This window comes from Phyllobates terribilis, unplaced genomic scaffold, assembly GCF_046119375.1.
Source record: "Phyllobates terribilis strain yellow unplaced genomic scaffold, ASM4611937v1 Scaffold_7__3_contigs__length_470593459, whole genome shotgun sequence".
NCBI classification, from domain to species: Eukaryota; Metazoa; Chordata; class Amphibia; order Anura; family Dendrobatidae; genus Phyllobates; species Phyllobates terribilis.
The window spans coordinates 383,697,936-383,720,114 of record NW_027362767.1 but is presented as its reverse complement, the minus strand read 5'-3'; the positions used below and the strand labels follow the sequence as shown (position 1 = coordinate 383,720,114).

The 22,179-nt window shown below is 43.6% G+C and overlaps 1 protein-coding gene across 2 annotated transcripts in view; it reads left to right on the top strand.

The window, feature by feature from the left end:
* Positions 1-19,769, top strand: part of CCDC9 (coiled-coil domain containing 9) — a 36,303-nt gene extending 16,534 nt beyond the window's left edge. For both annotated transcript variants that reach the window (XM_073641434.1, XM_073641433.1), the window contains exons 13-15: positions 11,548-11,694; positions 12,056-12,543; positions 18,724-19,769. In XM_073641434.1, coding sequence (XP_073497535.1) covers positions 11,548-11,694; positions 12,056-12,543; positions 18,724-18,753 — 665 coding nt within the window. In that variant the 3' untranslated portion in view covers positions 18,754-19,769. The remainder of the gene's footprint in view (positions 1-11,547; positions 11,695-12,055; positions 12,544-18,723) is intronic.
* Positions 19,770-22,179: the final 2,410 nt, after the last annotated feature.

Below are 22,179 nucleotides of genomic sequence, written 5' to 3'. Positions count from 1 at the left end.
TGTCAGGGACAAGATCATAGACCTGCACAAAGCTGGAATGGGCTACAAAACCATAAGTAAGACGCTGGGGGGGAAGGAGACAACTGTTGGTGCAATAGTAAGAAAATGGAAGAAATACAAACTGACTGTCAATCGACATCGATCTGGGGCACCATGCAAAATCTCACCTCGTGGGGTATCCTTGATCATGAGGAAGGTGAGAGATCAGCTTAAAGCTACACGGGGGGAACTTGTTAATGATCTCCAGGCAGCTGGGACCACAGTCACCAAGAAAACCAATGGTAACACATTACGCCTTAAAGGTTTAAAATTCTGCAGTGCCCGCAAGGTCCCCCTGCTCAAGAAGGAACATGTGCAGGCCCGTCTGAAGTTTGCCAATGAACACCTGGATGATTCTGTGAGTTATTGGAAGAAGGTGCTGTGCTCAGATGAGACAAAAATTGAGCTCTTTGGCATTAACTCAACTCGCCATGTTTGGAGGAAGAGAAATGCTGCCTATGACCCAAAGAACACCGTCTCCACTGTCAAGCATGGAGATGGAAACATTATGTTTGGGGGTGTTTCTCTGCTAAGGGCACAGGACTACTTCACCGCATCAATGGGAGAATGGATGAAGCCATGTACCGTAAAATCCTGAGTGATAACCTCCTTCCCTCCGACAGGACATTAAAAATGGGTCGTGGCTGGGTCTTCCAGCAAGACAATGACCCAAAACATACAGCCAAGGCAACAAAGGAGTGTCTGCAAAAGAAGCACAGGAAGGTCATGGAGTGGCCTAGCCCGTCTCCAGACGTTAATCCCATAGACAATTTATGGCGAGTTGCCAAGCGGCAGCCTCAAAATCTTAATGATTTAGAGATGATCTGCAAAGAGGAGAGGACCAAAATTCCTCCTGACATGTGCGCAAACCTCATCATCAACTACAGAAAACATCTGACTGCTGTGCTTGCCAACAAGGGTTTTATCACCAAGTATTAAGTGTTGTTTGCGAGAGAGATGAAATACTTATTTCTCACTGCAAAATGCAAATACATTTTTCTAATTTATACAATGTGATTTTCTTGATTTTCCTTTTTTTGGGATATTTTATCTTTCAATGTTAAAATTAACCTACCATTAAAATTATAGACTGTTCATGTCTTTGTCAGTGGGCAAACTTACAAAAACAGCAAGGGATCAAATAATTATTTCCTTCACTGTAACATGAGTGATATCTATTGTAAATTCTGCAACATCTCAGAAACCGGCGAATCCTCGCAGCACACAGTGCAGACCGGACAGTATAGTCCTCCGTACAGTATTATGGGCATCATATAATGCTCCATACAGAATGGACCCCATGTAATGCTCCATAAAGGATATTGGCCCCATATAATGCTTCATACGGGATGCTGGCCCCCATATAATGCTCCATATTGGATGCAGGCCCCCATATAATGCTCCATACAGGATGCTGGCCCCCATATAATGCTCCATACAGGATGCTGGCCGCCATATAATGCTCCATACAGGATGCTGGCCGCCATATAATGCTCCATACAGGATGCTGGCCCCCATATAATGCTCCATACAGGATTATGCCCTACATATAATGCTCCATGCAGGATAATGCCCCCCATATAATGCTCCATGCAGGATAATGCCCCCCACCATTTAATTCTCCATGCAGGATAATGCCCCCCCCATATAATGCTCCAAGCAGGATACTGTCCCCCATATAATGCTTCATGCAGGATACTGGCCACCATATAATGCTGCATGCTGTATTGCCCCCATATAATGTTGCATGCTGTATGGGCTCCATGTAATGCTGTATGGGCCCCCATATAATGCTGCATTCTTTATGGCTCCCATATGCTGTATGGCCTTCATATAATGCTTTATACAGGATACTGGCCTCCATATAATGCTCCATGCAGAATACTGGCCCCCATATATTGCTGCATGGGCCCCATATATTGCTACATGCTGTATGGCCCCCATATAGTACTGCATGCTGTATGGCCCCCATATAATGCTGCATGTTGTATGGACCCATATGCTGTATTGCTCCCATATTCTGTATGGCCCCCATATAATGCTGTAGGCTGTATGGCCCCCATGTGCTATGTGGCCCGCATGTGCTGTATGGCCCCCTATATAATGCTGCAGACTGTATGAACCCCCATATAATGCTCCATGTTTCCATACATAAAAAAATCAAATACTCTCCTCATTTCTCTTGTTGCCGCTGCTCTGCTCCGGTCTCCTCAGCGTCACCGTCCTCCCACTCTGCACTGTGACTGCTCAGCAGAGGGCACGCTGAGAAGACATCATCGCGCCCTCTGACCTGAGACGTCACAGTCAGGAGACATGGAAGAGGCCAGAGCTGCAGGAAACGGGGAGAGGTAACTATTGTGCCGACTGGGGCCCTGAGCAGGTGGGAGGGGTTGGGGGGGGGGGGCGCTGGCTGGCGGGCGCTGGCACCAGACTTCTCTGCTCACATGCCTCATAGCGTGTCCGAGGGCGAGTGAGCCCCCCCGACGTCGAGTGAGCCCCGGAATTTGCCCGGGTGCTGACGCCGTGCCTGATGGACCCTACACAAACCCTCACACTGTATAATTGCTTGCATACAGTATAATGGCACCCACATAGCCCTCCAATTATTATTATGGCCCTCCATATAGTGTAATGCATCCCATAATCCTCTAGTGTACTGCACCCCATAATTCTCCATATAGTATAATGCACTCCCCATAGTCCTCCGTACAGTATAATGCACTCCCCATAGCCTCCATACAGTATATGGCACTCTCCATAATCTCCCATACAGTATAATGCATATACTGCACTCTCCATAGTCCTCCATACAGTATAATGTACTCTCCATAGTCCTCCATATAGTATACTGCACTCCCCATAGTCCCCCATACAGTATAATGTACCCCATAGTCTTCCATTTAGTATTTTGGCCACCACAATGTTCTCACTGATTTTAAAAAATGTAAAAAACAAAACACAAAAATAAAGCACTCGCCTCTCCTTCTCGTTTCCCCGCTGCTTTGGTCTCTGCATCGAGTGTTCTGAAGAGCCGCACACCTCAGTGCAGCGGGCGCCAGGTAGTGACGTCATCGTGCCTGCTGTGCTGAGACGTCAGACGCCGAGGAGGAAGCATAAGCTGACGCTCCCTCTTTCATTACTACTTTCAACTGTATCTGCATCCAGGATGTGTGATGGAGGACGGGGAAGCTCTGGCAGCGGACTCCCCCTGGCTCACGGGCCCCTTACCCATAGCAGTCACGTGGCCTGTCATCATTGGCGGTACACACACGCGCGCACACACACTCTGACTGGCTAATTGTGATGCCACATCAGATTCCAGTGCCAGGAACTCGGGGAGATATTGATGTGATATCACTGAAAGTCAACAGATTCTCCGCCTGAGATTGTTACCAGGAAAGCCACTCGGGTTACGCAAGGATTTGGAACAGCAAGAGATTTACAAAAACACCTTCTCTATGGCAGTTAGTTCACATGAAATGGACTTATACAATATTGGCCAACCCCTTTAAGAAGATGGGATGTACCCTTTAAAATTGTATTTCACAATTTTAATATTTTTGTTTGCGCATTCTGTCCACTACAATCCTTCCTGTCATACCCTGCTTGTTCCTCTGCATGTCCCATATAAATAAATATGTTTCAGCTTTATACACTAGGGGAGTGTTAGCAATGATTATCTGGAGAGTTACAGAACACCCACTGACTCTTTATACCATCTGTGTATGCTGTGTCCAGATTCTCCAGTGTATTCTTTGAGATGCTGCTCTACACTTTTCTTCCTGTCTTCAGCTTGAAAGGGAGAAACCCATCACAAGCAGGAGGCAGGGAGACCTACAATACACTAGGGACTCTGCAGTTAGGGGACAGCAGTGCTATGTGAAGGATCTATCCACGCAAGTCCTACCCAGGGATCAAAATTATTCACACACATCTAGGAGTCTGAGAATATCACGCGTGGTACATGGATGACATAAATCTGCTTTCCAAATTAGGCCTAAAGGGAACTACAAGTGCTTCTAACTAAATTAGAATAACATCAAAAAGTTAATTTATTTCAGTTCGTCAATACAAAAAAATTAACTCATATATTATATAGAGTCATTACAAACAGAGTGATCTATGTCAAGTGTTTATTTCTGTTAATGTTGATGATTATGGCTTACAGCCAATGAAAACACAAAAGTCATTATCTCAGTAAATTAGAATAAGTAACAAAAAAAACCTGCAAAGGCATCTGATGCATTTAAAAATGTCCCTTAGTCTGTTTCAGTAGGCTCCACAATCATGGGGAAGACTTCTGACTTGACAGATGTCCAGAAGGCAGTCATTGACACACTCCACAAGGAGGGTGAGCCACAAAAGGTCATTGCTAAAGAAGTTGGCTGTTCAGAGTGCTGTATCCAAGCACATTAATGGAAAGTTGAGTGGAAGGAGAAATTGTGGTCGAAAAAGGTGCACAAGCACCCGGGATAACCGAAGCCTTGAAAGGATTGTTAAGAAAAGGCCATTCAAAAATTTGGGGGAGATTCACAAGGAGTGGACTGCTGCTGGAGTCATTGCTTCAAGAGCCACCACACACAGACGTATCCAGGACATGGGCTACAAGTGTCACATTCCTTGTGTCAGGCCACTCATGACCAATAGACAACGCCAGAAGCGTCTTACCTGGGCCAAGGAGAAAAAGACCTGGACTGTTCTCAGTGGTCCAAGGTGTTGTTTTCAGATGAAAGTAAATTTTGCATTTCATTTGGAGATCAAGGTCCCAGAGTCTGGAGGAAGAGTGGAGAGGCCACAATCCAAGCTGCTGGAGGTCTAGTGTGAAGTCTCCACAATCAGTGATGGTTTGGGGAGCCATGTCATCTGCTGGTGGAGGTCCACTGTGTTTTATCAAGACCAAAGTCAGCGCAGCCGTCTACCAGGAAATTTTAGAGCACTTCATGCTTCCCTCTGCCGACAAGCTTTTTGGAGATGGAAATGTCATTCTCCAGCAGGACTTGGCCCCTGTCCACACGGCCAAAAGTACCAATACCTGGTTTACACACAACAGTATCACTGTGCTTGATTGGCAGCAAACTCGCCTGACCTTAACCCCATAGAGAATCTATTATAGAGAATCTATGGGGTATTGTCAAGAGGAAGATGAGAGACACCAGACCCAACAATGCAGACGAGCTGAAGGCTGCTATCAAAGCCACCTGGGCTTCCATAACACCTCAGCAGTGCCACAGGTTGATCGCCTCCATGCCACATTGCCGCATTGATGCAGTAATTGATGCAAAAGGAGCCCGACCAAGTATTGAGGGCATTTACTGAACATACATTTCAGTAGGACAACATTTCGGATTTTAAAAACATTTTTCAAGCTGTTGTTATAAAGTATTCTAATTTACTGAGATAATGACTTTTGTGTTTTCATTGGCTGTAAGCCATAATCATCAACATTAACAGAAATGAAATAGATCACTCTGTTTGTAATGACTCTATATAATATGAGTTTCACTTTTTGTATTGAAGAACTGAAATAAATTAACTTTTTGATGTTATTCTAATTTTGTGAGAAGCACTTGTAAATAAATATAGGTACACACACACACACACACACACACTTGAAAATGTATTCACCCCCACCCCCATTGGCATTTTTTGTGTGTTGCTGCCTCACAACCTGGAATTTCAGTTTTTTTTGAGGATTTGAATCAGTTCATGTAAAGAACATGCCGACAACTGGGAACATTTGGTTTTCTTTTTATTGTGAAGCAAATAACAAATGGGACAAAATAATTGAAAACTTCAGTGTGCATAACTATTCACCCCCCTAAAGTCAGTACTTTGTAGCGCCTCCTTTTTCTGCAATTAAAGCTGCAAGTCGCTTTTGATAAGTCTCTATAAGCTTTCCACATCTTGCCACTGGGATTTTTGTCCATTCCTCAAGGCAAAACTGCTCCAGCTCCTTCAAGTTAGATGGTTTCTTCTGGTGAATAGCAATCTTCAAGTCTGACCACAGATTCTCAATTGGATTAAGGTCTGGGCATTGACTAGGCCACTCCACAACATTTACACCTTTCCCCTTAAGCCACTCGAGTGTTGCTTTAGCAGTATGCTTTGGGTCATTGTCTTGTTGAAAGGGGAAGCTCCGTCCCAGTTTCAAATTACTGACAGACTGAAACAGGTTTTGCTCAAAAATATCCCTGTATTTCACACCATCCATCTTCCCCTCGACTCGGGCCATTTTCCCTGTCTCTGCTACCAAAAAACATCCCCACAGCATGATGCAGCCACCACCATGTTTTACTGTGGGGATGGTGTTCTTGGGGTGATGAGCTGTGTTGGTTTCGCGACAGACATAGCGTTTATCTTGGTGTCCAAATACTTTAATTTTGGTCTCATCTGACTAACAGCACCTTCATCCGTACATTTGAGGAGTCTCCCACATGTCTTTTGGCAAACTCAAAATGAGCCTTACAATTTTTGTGTGTAAGTAAAGGCTCTTTTCTGCCCACTTCTTCCATAAAGGCCACCTCTATGGAGTGTATGGCTTATTGTAAGGACAGATACTCCAGTCTCTGCTTGGGAACTCTGCAGCTCCTTCTGGGTTACCTTTGATCTCTGTGCTGCCTCTCTGATTCAGCCCAGGCAAGGAAGGCATTAGAGTTTTGGTGCGCGGCCTTCTCTTGGCAGGTTTGTTGTGGTACCATGTTCTTTCCATTTGATGATAATGGATTTGATGGTGCTCTGGGGGATCATCAGAGTTTGGATATTTTTTTATAACCCAACCCTGACTTGTTCTTCTCAACAACTTTGTCCCTGACTTGTTTGGAGATCTCCTTGGTCTTCATGGTGTTGTTTGGAGATCTCCTTGGTCTTCATGGTGTTTGGCTAGTGGTGCCTCTTGCTTAGTGGTGTTGCAGCCTCTGTGGCCTTTCAGAAAAGGTAAAGTGTATATACTGACAGACATGTGACATTAGATTGCACACAGGTGGGATTTATGAAGGGAATTGCTTGCACCAGAAATTTTTAGGGGCTTCATTGCAAAAGGGGTGAATACATATGCACATGCCAATTTTTAGTTATTTGATCCCATAAATTAAATTTTTGCCTATATTTTTCTCACTTCACCAACTTAGACTATTTAGTGTTGATGCATCACACACAAATCGGATTAGAAAAATATTTAAACACAGGTTATAATACAACAAAATAGGTAAAAAGCCAAGGGGGGTGAATACTTTTGCAAGCCACTGTGTTCTAGATAATGTACTACTCCATAGTTGGACAGCCGGCCGTGCACAATGACAAATGTCACTGACGTCTTTTGGCAGCTAGATTGATTTCTATATTTTCACAAGACAAAAATGACATAATATCCAAAAATATCCATCACAGTCTCATACCTTGAATAAAACTACTTCTAGCATATGCAAGCAACGGCTGGCGTACAACTGTTTGAGCCCTTAGCCCTAGCTAGTGTTGTGGCTAAGAAAGATCTCATATGCTGGAAGTCAAAAAATGTTATGTTTCTGGTAAAGCTGGATGATGAGCCTAAGACTGCTGTTTATAGCTCCCAAAGAGAATTTCATCCAGCTTTCCCATACCTCTGAATTACAGCTGTTTGCCATATGAGAACAGAACATCTAGCTCGTTAAAGAGGACCTGTCACTTTCCATAAATATGTATATTTTTTTACCTGGTGTAAATGCTGCTGATCTCCTGAATCCAGCGTTGTATTTCTTTTGTTCCTGCTCCCAGGGCCGGCTTCAAGTTTTTGTGGGCCCCGGGCGAAATAGTCTCAGTGGGGCCCCTTCAACACATACCACGATTCATGATGCACATATACGGCAGAGAAATATATATATTAAGTACAAGGCCAAAGATTTCACTTACTGCTTCCATTACATGAGTGATATCTATTGTAAATTCTACAACATCTCAGAAACTGGCAAATCCTCGCAGCGCACAGTGCAGACCGGACAGCATAGTCCTCCATACAGTATTATGGGCACCACATAGTCCATAATACCGGCGCTCATCTCCCGGCCGGTAGCAGCGGAAGGACCGCCGGCGCCGCTGACCTCCATGCGGAAGGGAGGACCGGGGAGCTACGCTGCTGGTTGGGATACTTCTGCTGCGAGCGCCCGCTCATGTCCCGGGTTCTCGCAGCGGAAGTACCCGCACAGGCAGCGCCGCTCCCCGGTCCTCACCAAGACGATTCGATGATTGGTCGCGGTCTTCGGACCCGACCAATCACTGATCTTACCGCAAAAGTTAAACACCGCTGTGCTGATTGGTCGCGGACGCTGCCCGCGACCAATCACCGATTTGGGCGCCACATTTAAATATCGGCCGCGACCAATCACCGATCTTGGCTCCACATTTAAACACCGCTGTTCTGATTGGTCGCGCCCGGTGTCGGCGACCAATCACCGATTTTGGCGCCACATTTAAATAGCACAATCAGCACAGCGGTGTTTAAATGTGGCGCCAAAATCGGTGATTGGTCGCGGCCGATATTTAAATTTGGCACCAAAATCGGTGATTGGTCGCGGGCAGCGCCAGCGACCAATCAGCGATTTTTAACACAAATGTCCGGACCTTTGTAACACCATGCGGGTACTGTGGGGACATCAGCGGCTAGGGTGTCAAGGGAGGACCGGGGAGCGGCGCTGCGGGTCGGGATACTTCTGCTGCGAGCAGTCGCTCATGTCCCGGCTTCTCGCAGCGGAAGTATCCGCACAGGCAGCGGCGCTCCCCGGTCCTCACCAATACGATTCGCTGATTGGTCGCGCTCTCCGCCCGCGACCAATCAGTAATCTTGGCGCTAAAGTTAAACACCGCTCTGCTGATTGGTCGCGGACGCCGGCCGTGACCAATCTGCGATATAGGCGCCAAATTTTAACACCGCTTTGCTGATTGGTCGAGGCCGGCAACCGCGACCAATCAGCGATTTTGGCGCCAAATGTAAACACCGCTCTGCTGCTTGCGCCCGGTCGGCCGCATACCTATTCTAGAATACCCGATGCGTTAGAATCGGGCCACCATCTAGTACAGAATAATGGGCACCACATAGTCCTCCATACTGAATAATGGCCCCACATAGTCCTCCATACAGAATAATGGGCCCCACATAGTCCTTCATACAGAATAATGGGCACCACATAGTCCTCCATACTGAATAATGGCCCCACATAGTCCTCCATACAGAATAATGGGCCCCACATAGTCTTCCATACAGAATAATGGGCACCACATAGTCCTCCATACTGAATAATGGCCCCACATAGTCCTCCATACAGAATAATGGGCCCCACATAGTCCTCCATACAGAATAATGGGCCCCACATAGTCCTCCATACAGTATAATGGGCCCCACATAGTCCTCCATACAGAATAATGGGCACCACATAGTCCTCCATACTGAATAATGGCCTCACATAGTCCTCCATACAGAATAATGGGCCCCACATAGTCCTCCATACAGAATAATGGGCCCCACATAGTCCTCCATACAGAATAATGGGCCCCACATAGTCCTCCATACAGAATAATGGGCCCCACATAGTCCTCCATACAGAATAATGGGCCCCACATAGTCCTCCATACAGAATAATGGGCCCCACATAGTCCTCCATACAGAATAATGGGCCCCACATAGTGCTCCATACAGTATAATGGGCCCAACATAGTCCTCCATACAGTATAATGGGCATTACATAGTCCTCCATACAGTATTATGGGCACCACATAGTCCTCCATACAGAATAATGGCCCCACATAGTCCTCCATACAGTATTATGGGCATTACATAGTCCTCCATACAGTATAATGGGCACCACGTAGTCCTCCATACAGTATAATGGGCACCACATAGTGCTCCATACAGTATAATGGGCACCACATAGTCCTCCATACAGTATAATGGGCACCACATAGTCCTCCGTACAGTATTATGGGCACCACATAGTCCTCCGTACAGTATTATGGGCACCACATAGTCTTCCATAGAGTATTATGGGCACCACATAGTCCTCCATAGAGTATTATGGGCACCACATAGTCCTCCATAGAGTATTATGGGCACCACATAGTCCTCCATAGAGTATTATGGGCACCACATAGTCCTCCATAGAGTATTATGGGCACCACATAGTCCTCCATAGAGTATTATGGGCACCACATAGTCCTCCATAGAGTATTATGGGCACCACATAGTCCTCCATAGAGTATTATGGGCACCACATAGTGCTTTGTACAGAATATTGGCCCCCATATATTGCTCAGTACAGAATAATGGGCCCTGTATAGTTTTCCATACATTATAGGCCCCATATAATGCTCTATACAGAATAATGGGCCCCATATAATGCTTCATATGTAATGAGCCTCATATAATGCTCCATATATAATGGGCCCCATATAATGCTTCATATGTAATGGGCCTCATATAATGCTCCATATATAATGAGCCCCATATAATGCTCCATACTGAAAAATAAAAATCAAATGCTCACCTCTCCCCGCTGCTGCTCTGCGCAGGACTCCTCAGCGTCGCCGCCTTCCTGCTCTCTGTTCTGTGACTGCTTAGCAGAGGGTGCGCTGTAGTGACGTCATCACGCCCTCTGCTCTGAGATGTCTGTCAGGAAATGCGGAAGATACAGGACCTGCGGAGAAACGGGGAGAGGTAAGTATTGCAAGTGCCCGGGCTGTGAGCAAGCGGGGAGGCCCGCTCGCGGGTACTGGGACCCCCCGAGTCACAGGCCCCATATCGTGCCGGTGTCCCTGACAGCGAGTGGGCCCCCCGCTCGCTCAGGACCCCGGGCATTTGCCCGGGTGCTGACGCCAGGTCTCCATTCCTGCGATATGAACCCCTCTTTCCTCTGTGTGAGTTTAGTTAACCAAGTGTGTGTGGACACAAGACCCACGTCCACTTGGATAGCAAGACTTAAAATTTATAACAGTGAGGAGGCGGCCATATCTCAGGAATGGAGAGGCGTAGGGACAAAAGAAAAACATCGCCAGATTCAGGAGAACAGCGGCATTTACATCAGGTAAAATTGTTTTTACATATTTATGACAAATGACAGGTTCTCTTTAACTAGAAATGTTGTTCTGGTTCTCCTATACAAGGAAGGCAGTTCATTGACAGCAGATGCGAGAAGACACCCCATGACTTGCTTTGTCATTACTTTGCCATTTCCCATATATCCTAAATATTAATTGTCTCCGCTATATCCAGTACATGCAGTTCGACACCACAGTCTTACTAATAGGATATATTAACACTAATCCCATTGTAGAACATTAGTCCGCTTCTTTCCAGCCTGCATGGCTGATTACAGGTAACAATACATCATTTGTGACTCCACAGAGAGTGTAGTGTTTCTTTAAGGTTTATTGATAATAAAGTGTAGAACCCCTTTAAGAACCTATAATGTCTTTTTCAATGCAGACCAGATTAATTGTCTTATGTGTATGAGTTCTTTAATAAGTAATCTTGTTTGTAACATATAGGCTCTACCCAGAACCAAAGCCCAGCCCTGGCTCCGGTGCAGAATTTAACCCCCGTTTTAGAATCTGAGTCCGTGCATTCCACTGAGAAGAAGGCAATCATGGAGCAAAGTTCACTAGAAAGAAATGTGGAGAGCGGTACATGCCATGGTAAGCCTTACTGAAGCGCTGATACCTCAGATAAAGACCTCATGCTGAAGTTTATAGATTCAAGGTGAGCTGTATACATCTGTATGCAGTGAGCTCCCTCTAGTGGCAGCTGAAGGTAGCCGCTATGTTAGTGTCATAGGGGTCTGTGAGGGTATTTGTAGGGAGATTTGTGATAATATATACCAGGCGGTGTCAGAACTGCAAGTTCATGAAAGGTTCCACTCCAGTACTGTCTCAGGAATATATAAATATCTCCTTGAATCTTGGACTGCAGTTTAACTTTTTTAGGTAGTCAGGAGTTGAATCTGGTTATTGAGGCTCTGCTGGTGACATATTCTACTTTTATTCTTTTAATTTGCAGAACAGATATCCCAAGAGGCAAGAGAAACCATGCCGGTGGATGAAGAGGCTTTCCTATCCCTAGAAGAAGAAGACGACGACGACTCTGCTGAAGAAGAAGGCTCTTCTGCTGAAGAAGGCGGCTCCTCTGGTGAAGAAGGGACCTCGTCCGCTGAAGAAGGAACATCCTCCTCTGAAGAATGTACCTCCCCTGCAGAAGCAGTGACCACTGTAACTCCAGAAAGTACCTCATCCGCTGTGAGAGAGCCCTCGCTAGTGAAAGAGCCCCCGCCAGTGAAAGAGCCCCCGCCAGTGAAAGAGCCCTCGCCAGTGAAAGAGCCCTCGCCAGTGAGAGAGCCCTCGCCAGTGAGAGAGCCCTCACCAACTGCAGATGTGACATCACCAGGAAACTCATCAGCAGATGCAAACGAGGCTCAAAAAATCACCCCACCATCCATGGAAATGCTGGAAGGAGCTGTAAAATCTGTGCACATTGCTGACTTTGAAACGGTTTGTTACCGAAAGACCTCTGTCTGAACTCAGCGTCTCCCTCCTTGCATCTGTCTTTTGTGTGTCACGTCATCATTCTGCACTGGGGCTGTAATGCTGGCACTGCTAACCCACTATCTGTGCTTTCTCTCCGCATGCTTTGTCTAGTGCTAATTGGTTAAAATTGACGGCATCAGTAACGCACTATGTATGACCTAATCATGAGCAGTGCGGGAAGGGATGTGACAACGAATATGAGTATTTCTGGTTAGAAAAGTGCTAGTCATTCAGTTGTTTAGTAAAAAAAAAGTTTTATTCTTCCATTACTTAAAGGGACTGTCCAGTCTATATTTATTTATATTTTGACTGTGTGAGAAGGGCATAAAAAAAACAAAATAACTGCTCGTCACCTCACAATAATCTCCCACCGCTCATGTTCTGATTCGTCCTTTGTCCCTTCTCGTCTCTACTTCGTGGTCCTCTCAAGACACAGGAAATGACTGCTCAGCTAATCACTGACTGAGATGAGTCACCACGGCTGCCAGTGATTGGCTGAGCAGTCATTTCCAGTGTGCTGAAAGGGACCAGGAAGTAAAGAAGATCATGGACCCAGGAAGCATCAGAAAAGGAGCAGTGGGGGATCGGTGAAGAGAATAACTCTTCCTTTTTTTAAATTTTTTTTTTAATAATTTTATTTATATATATATATATATATTTTTTTTAATGCTAGTCAGTCTTTTTTAATGGATGGACAATCCCTTTAATAATGGAATATGCCCACTGTGAATTAGATAGGAAAAATATTCTAATAATAAAGAGCCTAATTTTTTTAGGCATAATGTTTCTCCTTGTGGAGAATGACATGCCTGACATGCTGGTGTAAGGAGACATATAGGCCATGCAGTGCTCCTCTGTAAAATTAAATATTCAAATTGCAAGTTTAGAGACGAAGAGGACTAGAACTCTAGTGCCACCTATTGGAAGAGGCCTCTCACACAGCCAAATTAGATCTCTTTTTGCACTGAGGAGCGGCAAACACCCTGAAACGTGTCTGAAAATAGAGTTTCTGGTTTGGCTTTTATTCTAACTTGTGTGGCAAAGCCCATTCAATGGTCGATATGGATTTTTAGGATTTTTCCTCTCCTTCCTCTGAAAAAGGCAATTTGCATATTTTTTTTATTTTTAGCCAGAGTAGAGAGGCTACACAGATCATCTCTTGATCTGAAGAATTGGGAATGCTTAATGAAAAATGCAATTTCATCACTGTGACTTTGATTCATTGATGTCAATGAAACGTATATGCAATTTACGATCACCGACCCTAGAAGAGTTTGGTGTAGATGGCAGGCCACATATAGGATACCTAACCTTTCCTCACACTCCAGGTTTATGTTCATAGACATTATCAGTATGATTTTTATACACCGATCAGCTATAACATGAACCCCTTGTACTACAATCATGGCACTCCTGCTTCCATACCATCCCTTAGACATAGCTGTTCACCCGATTGTGGAAAAACACTTCCAATCTGGTCATAAAGTTACGTCCATTTGTGGGAAATGGTTTAATACCGCTGAGAGGTGGAGAGAGTGACACGGGATGAGTTAGATTAGGCAGCAAGTGGACAGTCAGTTCTTGACGTTGTTGGAAGCAGGAAAAATGGACGGGTGTGAGAATCCGAGCAACATTGACAAGGGCCAAATTGGGACGACTGGGTCAGGCAGGTCTTGTTTAGTGTCCTAGTATGCAGGGGTTAATTCCTACCTTAAAGAGGGCAAAGAAGTTAAACCGGTGACAGGGGTATGGCTATCAAAGGGTCATGGGTTGAAGTACAAATTGGCCAAAAGTTACTGTTGGCTATGTTCGAAAGATATCAGACCTCACAGAGCTTTTGAAGCTTGTGTAGCCGCAGACCCGAGAGCCCGTGCTGATCCCAGTCCACAGGACCCTCCGAACTGGACCATGGAGCAAATGGAGCAATAGAAGAAAATGGCCTGGTTTGATGCATGACGTTTTTTACATTATATGGATGGCCGGGTCAGTTACCTGGGGAAGAGAGAGCCCAATACAAAAATATGGGAAGAGGACAAACTGGGTAGTGTTCTGGTTGGAAACTTTGGATCTTGGATTTCATGTAGATGTTATCTTAACACGTACCACCTACCTAAGCCCCTTCATGGCAGTGGTATTCTCTAATGGCAGTGCCCTCTTTCAGAAGGATAATACATCCTTACAAAAATTGTTCTTGAGGAACATGACAAAGGGTTAAGAAAGACGACTTGACTTGTTCCCAGATTGCCCAGATCTCAAACTGATCCACCGCCTGTCCAAAAATAAGTCCAGTCGCAATGTATAGCGCTCTGGTGCTGACATCTTGGTGCCAGGACACCTTCAGAAATCTGATAGTCCGTGCCACGAAGCGTTAAAGCCCATTACTGGCACGAGATGGAATAAATTATATTGGACAAGGTGGTTCAATGTTATGGATGATCGGCCCATGTAAATACCAAGGGTATTAATTAGTGATTCCTTGTGGGATTATGCATCTCTCCTTCCTTAGGTTGTCATCATGTCAATTTATGTAAATTAGATTGCAAGACAAAAATGAAATGTGTAAATGAGTGGTAGCAGCCCGCTATTATATCAGCCCGCTGTGGTATAACACCCATCTCCTGTAATAATGATATCTCTCTGTAGTTCTTCTTGTCCGAGACTGTAACTTAAAATGTACGGGCTTTCTATTAAAATCTAAACGGAGGTAGAACTCGGTAAAGTAGGTCATATTTGGGTTGGGGGGGTCTCGGTGAAATACGGGTGCATATCACAAAATTAGAATATCAGCAAAAATTAAATTTATTTCAGTTCTTCAATACAAAAAGTGAAACTCCTATATTATATAGAGTCATTACAAACAGAGTGATCTATTTCAAGTGTTTATTTCTGTTAATGTTGATGATTATGGCTTACAGCCAATGAAAACACAAAAGTCATTATCTCAGTAAATCAGAATAATTAACAAAAAACACCTGCAAAGGCTTCCTAAGGCTATGTGCCCACGATGCAGAAATGCTGCATATTTTTTCCGCTTCTCCCTGGCAGGAAAAACGCATACGGATTTTACATGCGTTTTTCCCACCAGGTAGAAGCATTTGTCAAGCGCTCTTCACTTGCATTTCCGCATGCGGGTTGACAAGCGCTTTCCAAGCGATTTTAGCATCACTTGGAAAAGTGCTTGACAACTTGTTCACACTATATAAATCCATGCAACCGGCATGGATTTATATTGTGTGACCAAGTTAATTAAAAAAAAAAAAAAAAGAATAAGAATGGTAAAAAATAAAGATTATGCTTACCTTCCGATGTCCTCCCAGTGTTTTCTCTGGTGCGTCCGGTGTCTTGGGCGGCTCGCGGTGGTGTGAAGGACCTGCGGTGACGTCATTGAGTCATGTGACAGGTCACATGACTCAATGACGTCATGGCAGGTCCTTTACAACAACGCGACCCATACAGCAGACCAGACAGAGGGGAGAAAACACCGGGAGGACATCAGAAGGTAAGTATAAGCTTTATTTTTTATTTTAAATTCTTTTTTTTTTTTTTTTTTTTTTTTACAGTTTCTATGGTACCCAGGTCTGAAAGAGAGTCTCCTCTCCTCCAGACCTGGGTACCATCCGCACATTGAACCGTGTGATATCCGCTTGTGCAGATGCAGTGATGCGGATGACACGCAGTCCAATGCAAGTCAATGGCGGCGATTATGCTGCGTGTCCGCAAAATTAATGGTCATGCTGCGTATTTTTCCGCAATGATAATCTGCAGTGGAAATTTCCGCAGCATGTGCACAGCACATGCGGATTATCATTGGGGACCATGGGGCATGTATTACCAAGCATTTTTTAAGCGTTTTTGCTGCGGAAATTCCGCAGCAAAAGCGCTTGAAAAACGCATAGTGGGCACACAGCCTAAGCGTTTAAAAAGATCCCTTAGTCTGTTTCAGTAGGCTCCACAATCATGGGGAAGACTGCTGACTTGACAGATGTCCAGAAGGCAGTCATTGACACACTGCACAAGGTCCCAGAGTTCCAATTTTCATTTGGAAATCAAGGTCCCAGAGTCTGGAGGAAGAGTGGAGAGGCCACAATCCAAGCTGCTGGAGGTCTAGTGTGAAGTCTCCACAATCAGTGATGGTTTGGGGAGCCATGTCATCTGCTGGTGTAGGTCCACTGTGTTTTATCAAGACCAAAGTCAGCGCAGCCGTCTACCAGGAAATTTTAGAGCACTTCATGCTTCCCTCTGCCGACAAGCTTTTTGGAGATGGAAATGTCATTCTCCAGCAGGACTTGGCCCCTGTCCACACTGCCAAAAGTACCAATACCTGGTTTACACACAACAGTATCACTGTGCTTGATTGGCAGCAAACTCGCCTGACCTTAACCCCATAGAATCTATTATAGAGAATCTATGGGGTATTGTCAAGAGGAAGATGAGAGACACCAGACCCAACAATGCAGACGAGCTGAAGGCTGCGATCAAAGCCACCTGGGCTTCCATAACACCTCAGCAGTGCCACAGGCTGATCGCCTCCATGCCACATTGCCGCATTGATGCAGTAATTGATGCAAAAGGAGCCCAACCAAGTATTGAGCGCATTTACTGAACATACATTTCAGTAGGACAACATTTCGGATTTTAAAAACATTTTTCAAGCTGTTATAAAGTATTCTAATTTCCTGAGATAATGACTTTTGTGTTTTCATTGGCTGTAAGCCATAATCATCAATATTAACAGAAATAAACACTTGAAATAGATCACTCTGTGTGTAATGACTCTATATAATATAGGAGTTTCACTTTTTGTATTGAAGAACTGAACTAAGTTAACTTTTTGATGATATTCTAATTTTGTGAGATGCACCTCTATCTGTAATCTCTATTTCATCTATTTTTTTTGCAGATTACGATCATATTTTGTTGTAAAACATTTATGCTTTTCACATGACTTTTTTTTTATGTCCAGTTTTTTAAAATGGTTTATCTAAAGTGTATGGCCGCCATTAAATGCTACGAGCTTCACCGGATCATATAGGGGGACTCTACTGAGTCAGACCAGCTAGGTATAATAGATCATCCATTGTGGCATTTCAATGGTTACTGGGCGGCTAGGAAGTGATATTTCCACATTACACACAGTTTGTCTTTTTCCACTTTCTTAAAAGCTGCAAAGTGAGAGTCGTTTAATAATACATGTCCGGAGCCGCGGAGTCCGCACCCCCTATTGTCCATTAGGCCAGAGTCTGGTAATGCTGCCATCAGCAGCATTGTGATTTATTGTATTACGGGGGAGGGGGGGTATATCTGTGCCCGGCGTACAATATAATTCTTGATTAAAACTTCTTGAAGAAATATTTAATTAGCGAGACAAGACGTAGACATGAGCATCAATCAGTGATATAATGTTTGTGGAGTAGTACAGTCAGGAGAACTTTCCAAGGACCATCAATGTGTAAAAGGGCCATTGGCAATGAATACCTGCCCAAACGAACGATTATTCCCCAGTGTATCGCTGGTGTATGCCCCGACAGGCCATGAGAGACAGGTTGGGGAACACTGATCTAAGTGTAAGGATGCGATTGCCAGATTAAAGCCCTCTAACGTCCACCTATATCAACGGGCTCGGCTGTCAGTCATGTGTATGGGGGGCCCCCCTGACTCAGACTTTTTAGATCATTATCTCCGAAAAAGATCCGACATGGACTGGCAATCCTTGTGTACTGTGTGATAAAGTCGCCGCTTGAGGTGAGGCTCTGTCATAGAAAACACGAGTGCTCGGCAGACGGAGAGTTCCAGTGTATGGGAACGTCGGGAGAGATGGCTGCTGACTAAACAATCGGTCGAACCATCTTAGTCCATATCATAGTGGCCACATAGGAAGATAGCCAAGTATAGGACCCATCCAACCAGTCGTAGGATGCAGTGGATCTGACCTTCTTGCATGGCCTGATTTATGTTTTCGCTCCAGGACTGTGATTTGCTGTCTGCATGGCTGCGTTATGTCTTCATGGCTTTCCTCCGCCCGCTGTTTATTTCATTCTATGCCATCTTTATCCACAATGCATGTTCAGTATATTCCATGTTCCTGCATTGTATACCAGCCCGGTTTGACCTCATCATCTTATTTTTTTTTTCTTCCTCCTGTAGCAAAGTACGGAGGTTTCACAACCATCTTGACCAAATTACACATCGATATCTCCAGTGGACGTTTCCCGGGCATCTCCCCTGCCAAGACATGTCTGGGCTCTTGCATTTACCTACAACAAGCTTTGTCTTGGCTTGACAAGAACACTTATGTTCCAGTCCACTACACTATTTATTGCTGCCGATCATGTCCGGTGTTTATATGGCGGGTGGTAACGCTTACAGAAAGAGTTTGGGGGTTATTTCACATAAATGATGAAGATCGATTGTTGGATTCTTGCACGGAGCTCCTTCTTCTCAGGGCCTCTTTGGCCACCGCTTTGTCCATACACAACATTTGACTTACTCATTGCTAGACACATCTTATAAAGTATTATTTTGGGACACGTCATCCTTCCCTACAATTATTATTTGCTGCAAAGAGGCAATCATTCAATTCTTGGAAATAGTAAAAGGTATTGTCAAATTCTGTATTACATCAGCAGAGCCACAGCGTTACTGACTGACCACGTATGAGCCGTTATTGGAGAAGCTACAAGGTTTTTTTTCATCTATGAATCCTGCTTAAAGGAAATGTCCAAAGAATGTTTAATTTCATAATACATTTTCATATTACCCGAAACTCAGATTTTCTGATAGAGCCCCAAACCCATTACATAGTCATGTTGGTAAATGATAAACTTTTGAGTACCTGCAGCCACCACTAGAGGGAGCTTACTGTATACAGTTTTAGTATTAACCCCTTCCATGTATGTCACATGTCAGGTGCGGTTGTGTGGAAACGGGGTCATGAGCCGATCCCACTCCAAACACGTTTGTGTTATATCCGCCTCTAACAGCAGCAATCAGAGCAAGCCCCAATCACTGCTGTTAACCCCCTTTAACTCTGCTGTTGGTCTCTGACAACGGCATTTAAGGCACACAGTCTGGGTGGGGTGACTGCCAATGGATTGCTATGGCAGTTGGGGGCCAAATGAAGGTCCTCATGACTGCCATGTTGGTACTCTTGTGAAGTCCAACCACAGGATGGGTTCCATAGGCGACCATCATTTTTCCTATATAGTGCAATACTGCGGTATTGCGATATATAAAACATGCAGTCAGGATTGAAGGTCCCTAAGGGGACTAAAAATGAAAGTGTAAAGAAAGTTTTAAAAAAAAGAGTTTTTAATAATAAAAAAATCACATATATTTAAATATGTTTTATATATACAGTACAGACCAAAAGTTTGGACACACCTCATTTAAAGATTTTTCTGTATTTTCATGACTATGAAATTTGTACATTCACACTGAAGGCATCAAAACTATGAATTAACACATGTGGAATTATATACTTAACAAAAAAGTGTGAAACAACTGAAAATATGTCTTATATTCTAGGTTCTTCAAAGTAGCCACCTTTTGCTTTGATGACTGCTTTGCACACCCTTGGCATTCTCTTGATCAGCTTCACGAGGTAGTCACTGGAAATGGTCTTCCAACAATCTTGAAGGAGTTCCCAGAGATGCTTAGCACTTGTTGGCTCTTTTGCCTTCACTCTGCGGTCCAGCTCACCCCAAACCATCTCGATTGGGTTCAGGTCTGGTGACTGTGGAGGCCAGGTCATCTGGCGTAGCACCCCATCACTCTCCTTCTTGGTCAAATAGCCCATTTAAAATCTTTAAATGAGAAGGTGTGTCCAAACTTTTGGTCTGTACTGTATAATATATATCTTATATATATATACACATATATATTATTTATTATATGTGTGTATATATATATATATATATATATATATATATATGTACACACAAGCAAGATATATTCGAATTATATAAATACAAATTTTCTTTCTTCTATCCCTTTGGAAATAATGAAATGATAAATTAAAAAAAGAACAAACATATTTGGTATTGCCAAATCATAAAAGTCTGATCCATAAAAGTCTAAAATGATTTAACCCATACCATAAGCATCGTAAATAAAAATAAAACTCCTTAATAGCCATTTTCCAGTCACTGCACCTCCCTACCACCCACCCCAAAAAATGCAATAAAAAGTGATAAAAACGTCAAAATAGTGTCAATAAAAATATCAGCTCACCACGCAAGGAACAAGTCCATTGATGGAAAAGTAAAAAAAAAAGTTATGGCTTTTAGAAAAAAAATTTCTTCCAAGTTTGGTATCGCCATAATTGTACTGACTTGAAGAGTCATACTGCACATTAGATGCATAAAAACAAAAAAAACGCATATGGAATTTTTTTCTTGATTTTCAGGACATTATAATTGTAAAAATGAATGATGTCCTTCAAAACTACAACTCGTCCCGCAAAAAAAAAAAGAGTCCTCATATGACTATAGGGACGGAATAATAAAAATATAGCTGTTGGAAGAGGAGTGGAAAAATGAAAACTGGCCTTGACGACAAGGGTTTAAAGGGATATTCCTTTTTCATAAGGTGATGGTGTAGTGTGAAGTTGCCAAAACATTATGATTGGAGGGGGTCAGACCTCTGGGACCCCATTGATTCTTGTGGTGTTGGAGCACTGACTCTACGAGCGCCGTCTGGCTATGTAGACCGTTACAATTACTTGGTGGTCTGTAGAATTAGTGAATCGATCCTCAGTGGCCACGTCAGTGCATATGCTGGAGATTTGGAGCTCTGTCAGAAAAAACGCTTTGACCACAATAAAGATGCATTAAGAATCAGCACAGAATTTTTACAAAAAAAAAATGTTTTTAGGGTATGCATTCACTTTAAAGGAGATGGGCGCCTTCGGGACTTTTTTTTTTGCATGCATTTTTGGTAAAAATATTTTTTTTTCAATTGAGGTTTATTTAAAGTGTTGCAGCATTTGAGTTTGTTTTCTGCAAATTGCTGGCTGCACAATGAGTTAACTGAGGATCCATCAGTTGGCTCTCTGACAGGAAGCTTGTTGTAACTCTTTTGTCTGTCTTTTTCTGAGCTCCCCTCAGCTGATTTATGACCACATCAAAGTTCAGCTCAACTGTTATCATAAATCAGCAGAGAGAAAGACAGCCAGCAATGTGTAGAGAAATTCAAGCGCCTGCAAAACCCAAATGGTGCAACAATTTTAATAAATCCCATTTGCAAAAATAATTTATATAAACAGATGAAAAAAAAATTTTTTTTAGACCAAATAAAAAATTATCCCCTTTTAAGGCGCCCATCTCCTTCAAGAATCACTACTGTATTGTTGCATTTTCTTTATGTATTTTATAAGTAATAAGCTATAGACCTTTGGATGTGATCAGATAGAAGTAACGCTCATTATTTATTGTCTTTTTACTTGGGCCGCGGCCCAGAATCCCCTTTTTTATCATGAATTTTTAATATATTTTGTTTGCGCCTTGTTAGAGCAAATCATCTTTGACAAGAGGAGGCTTCGGGGACAATTATGTTCACATTAAAAGCCACTTTAATTATAGTCCTTGAAATCACGTAACCATG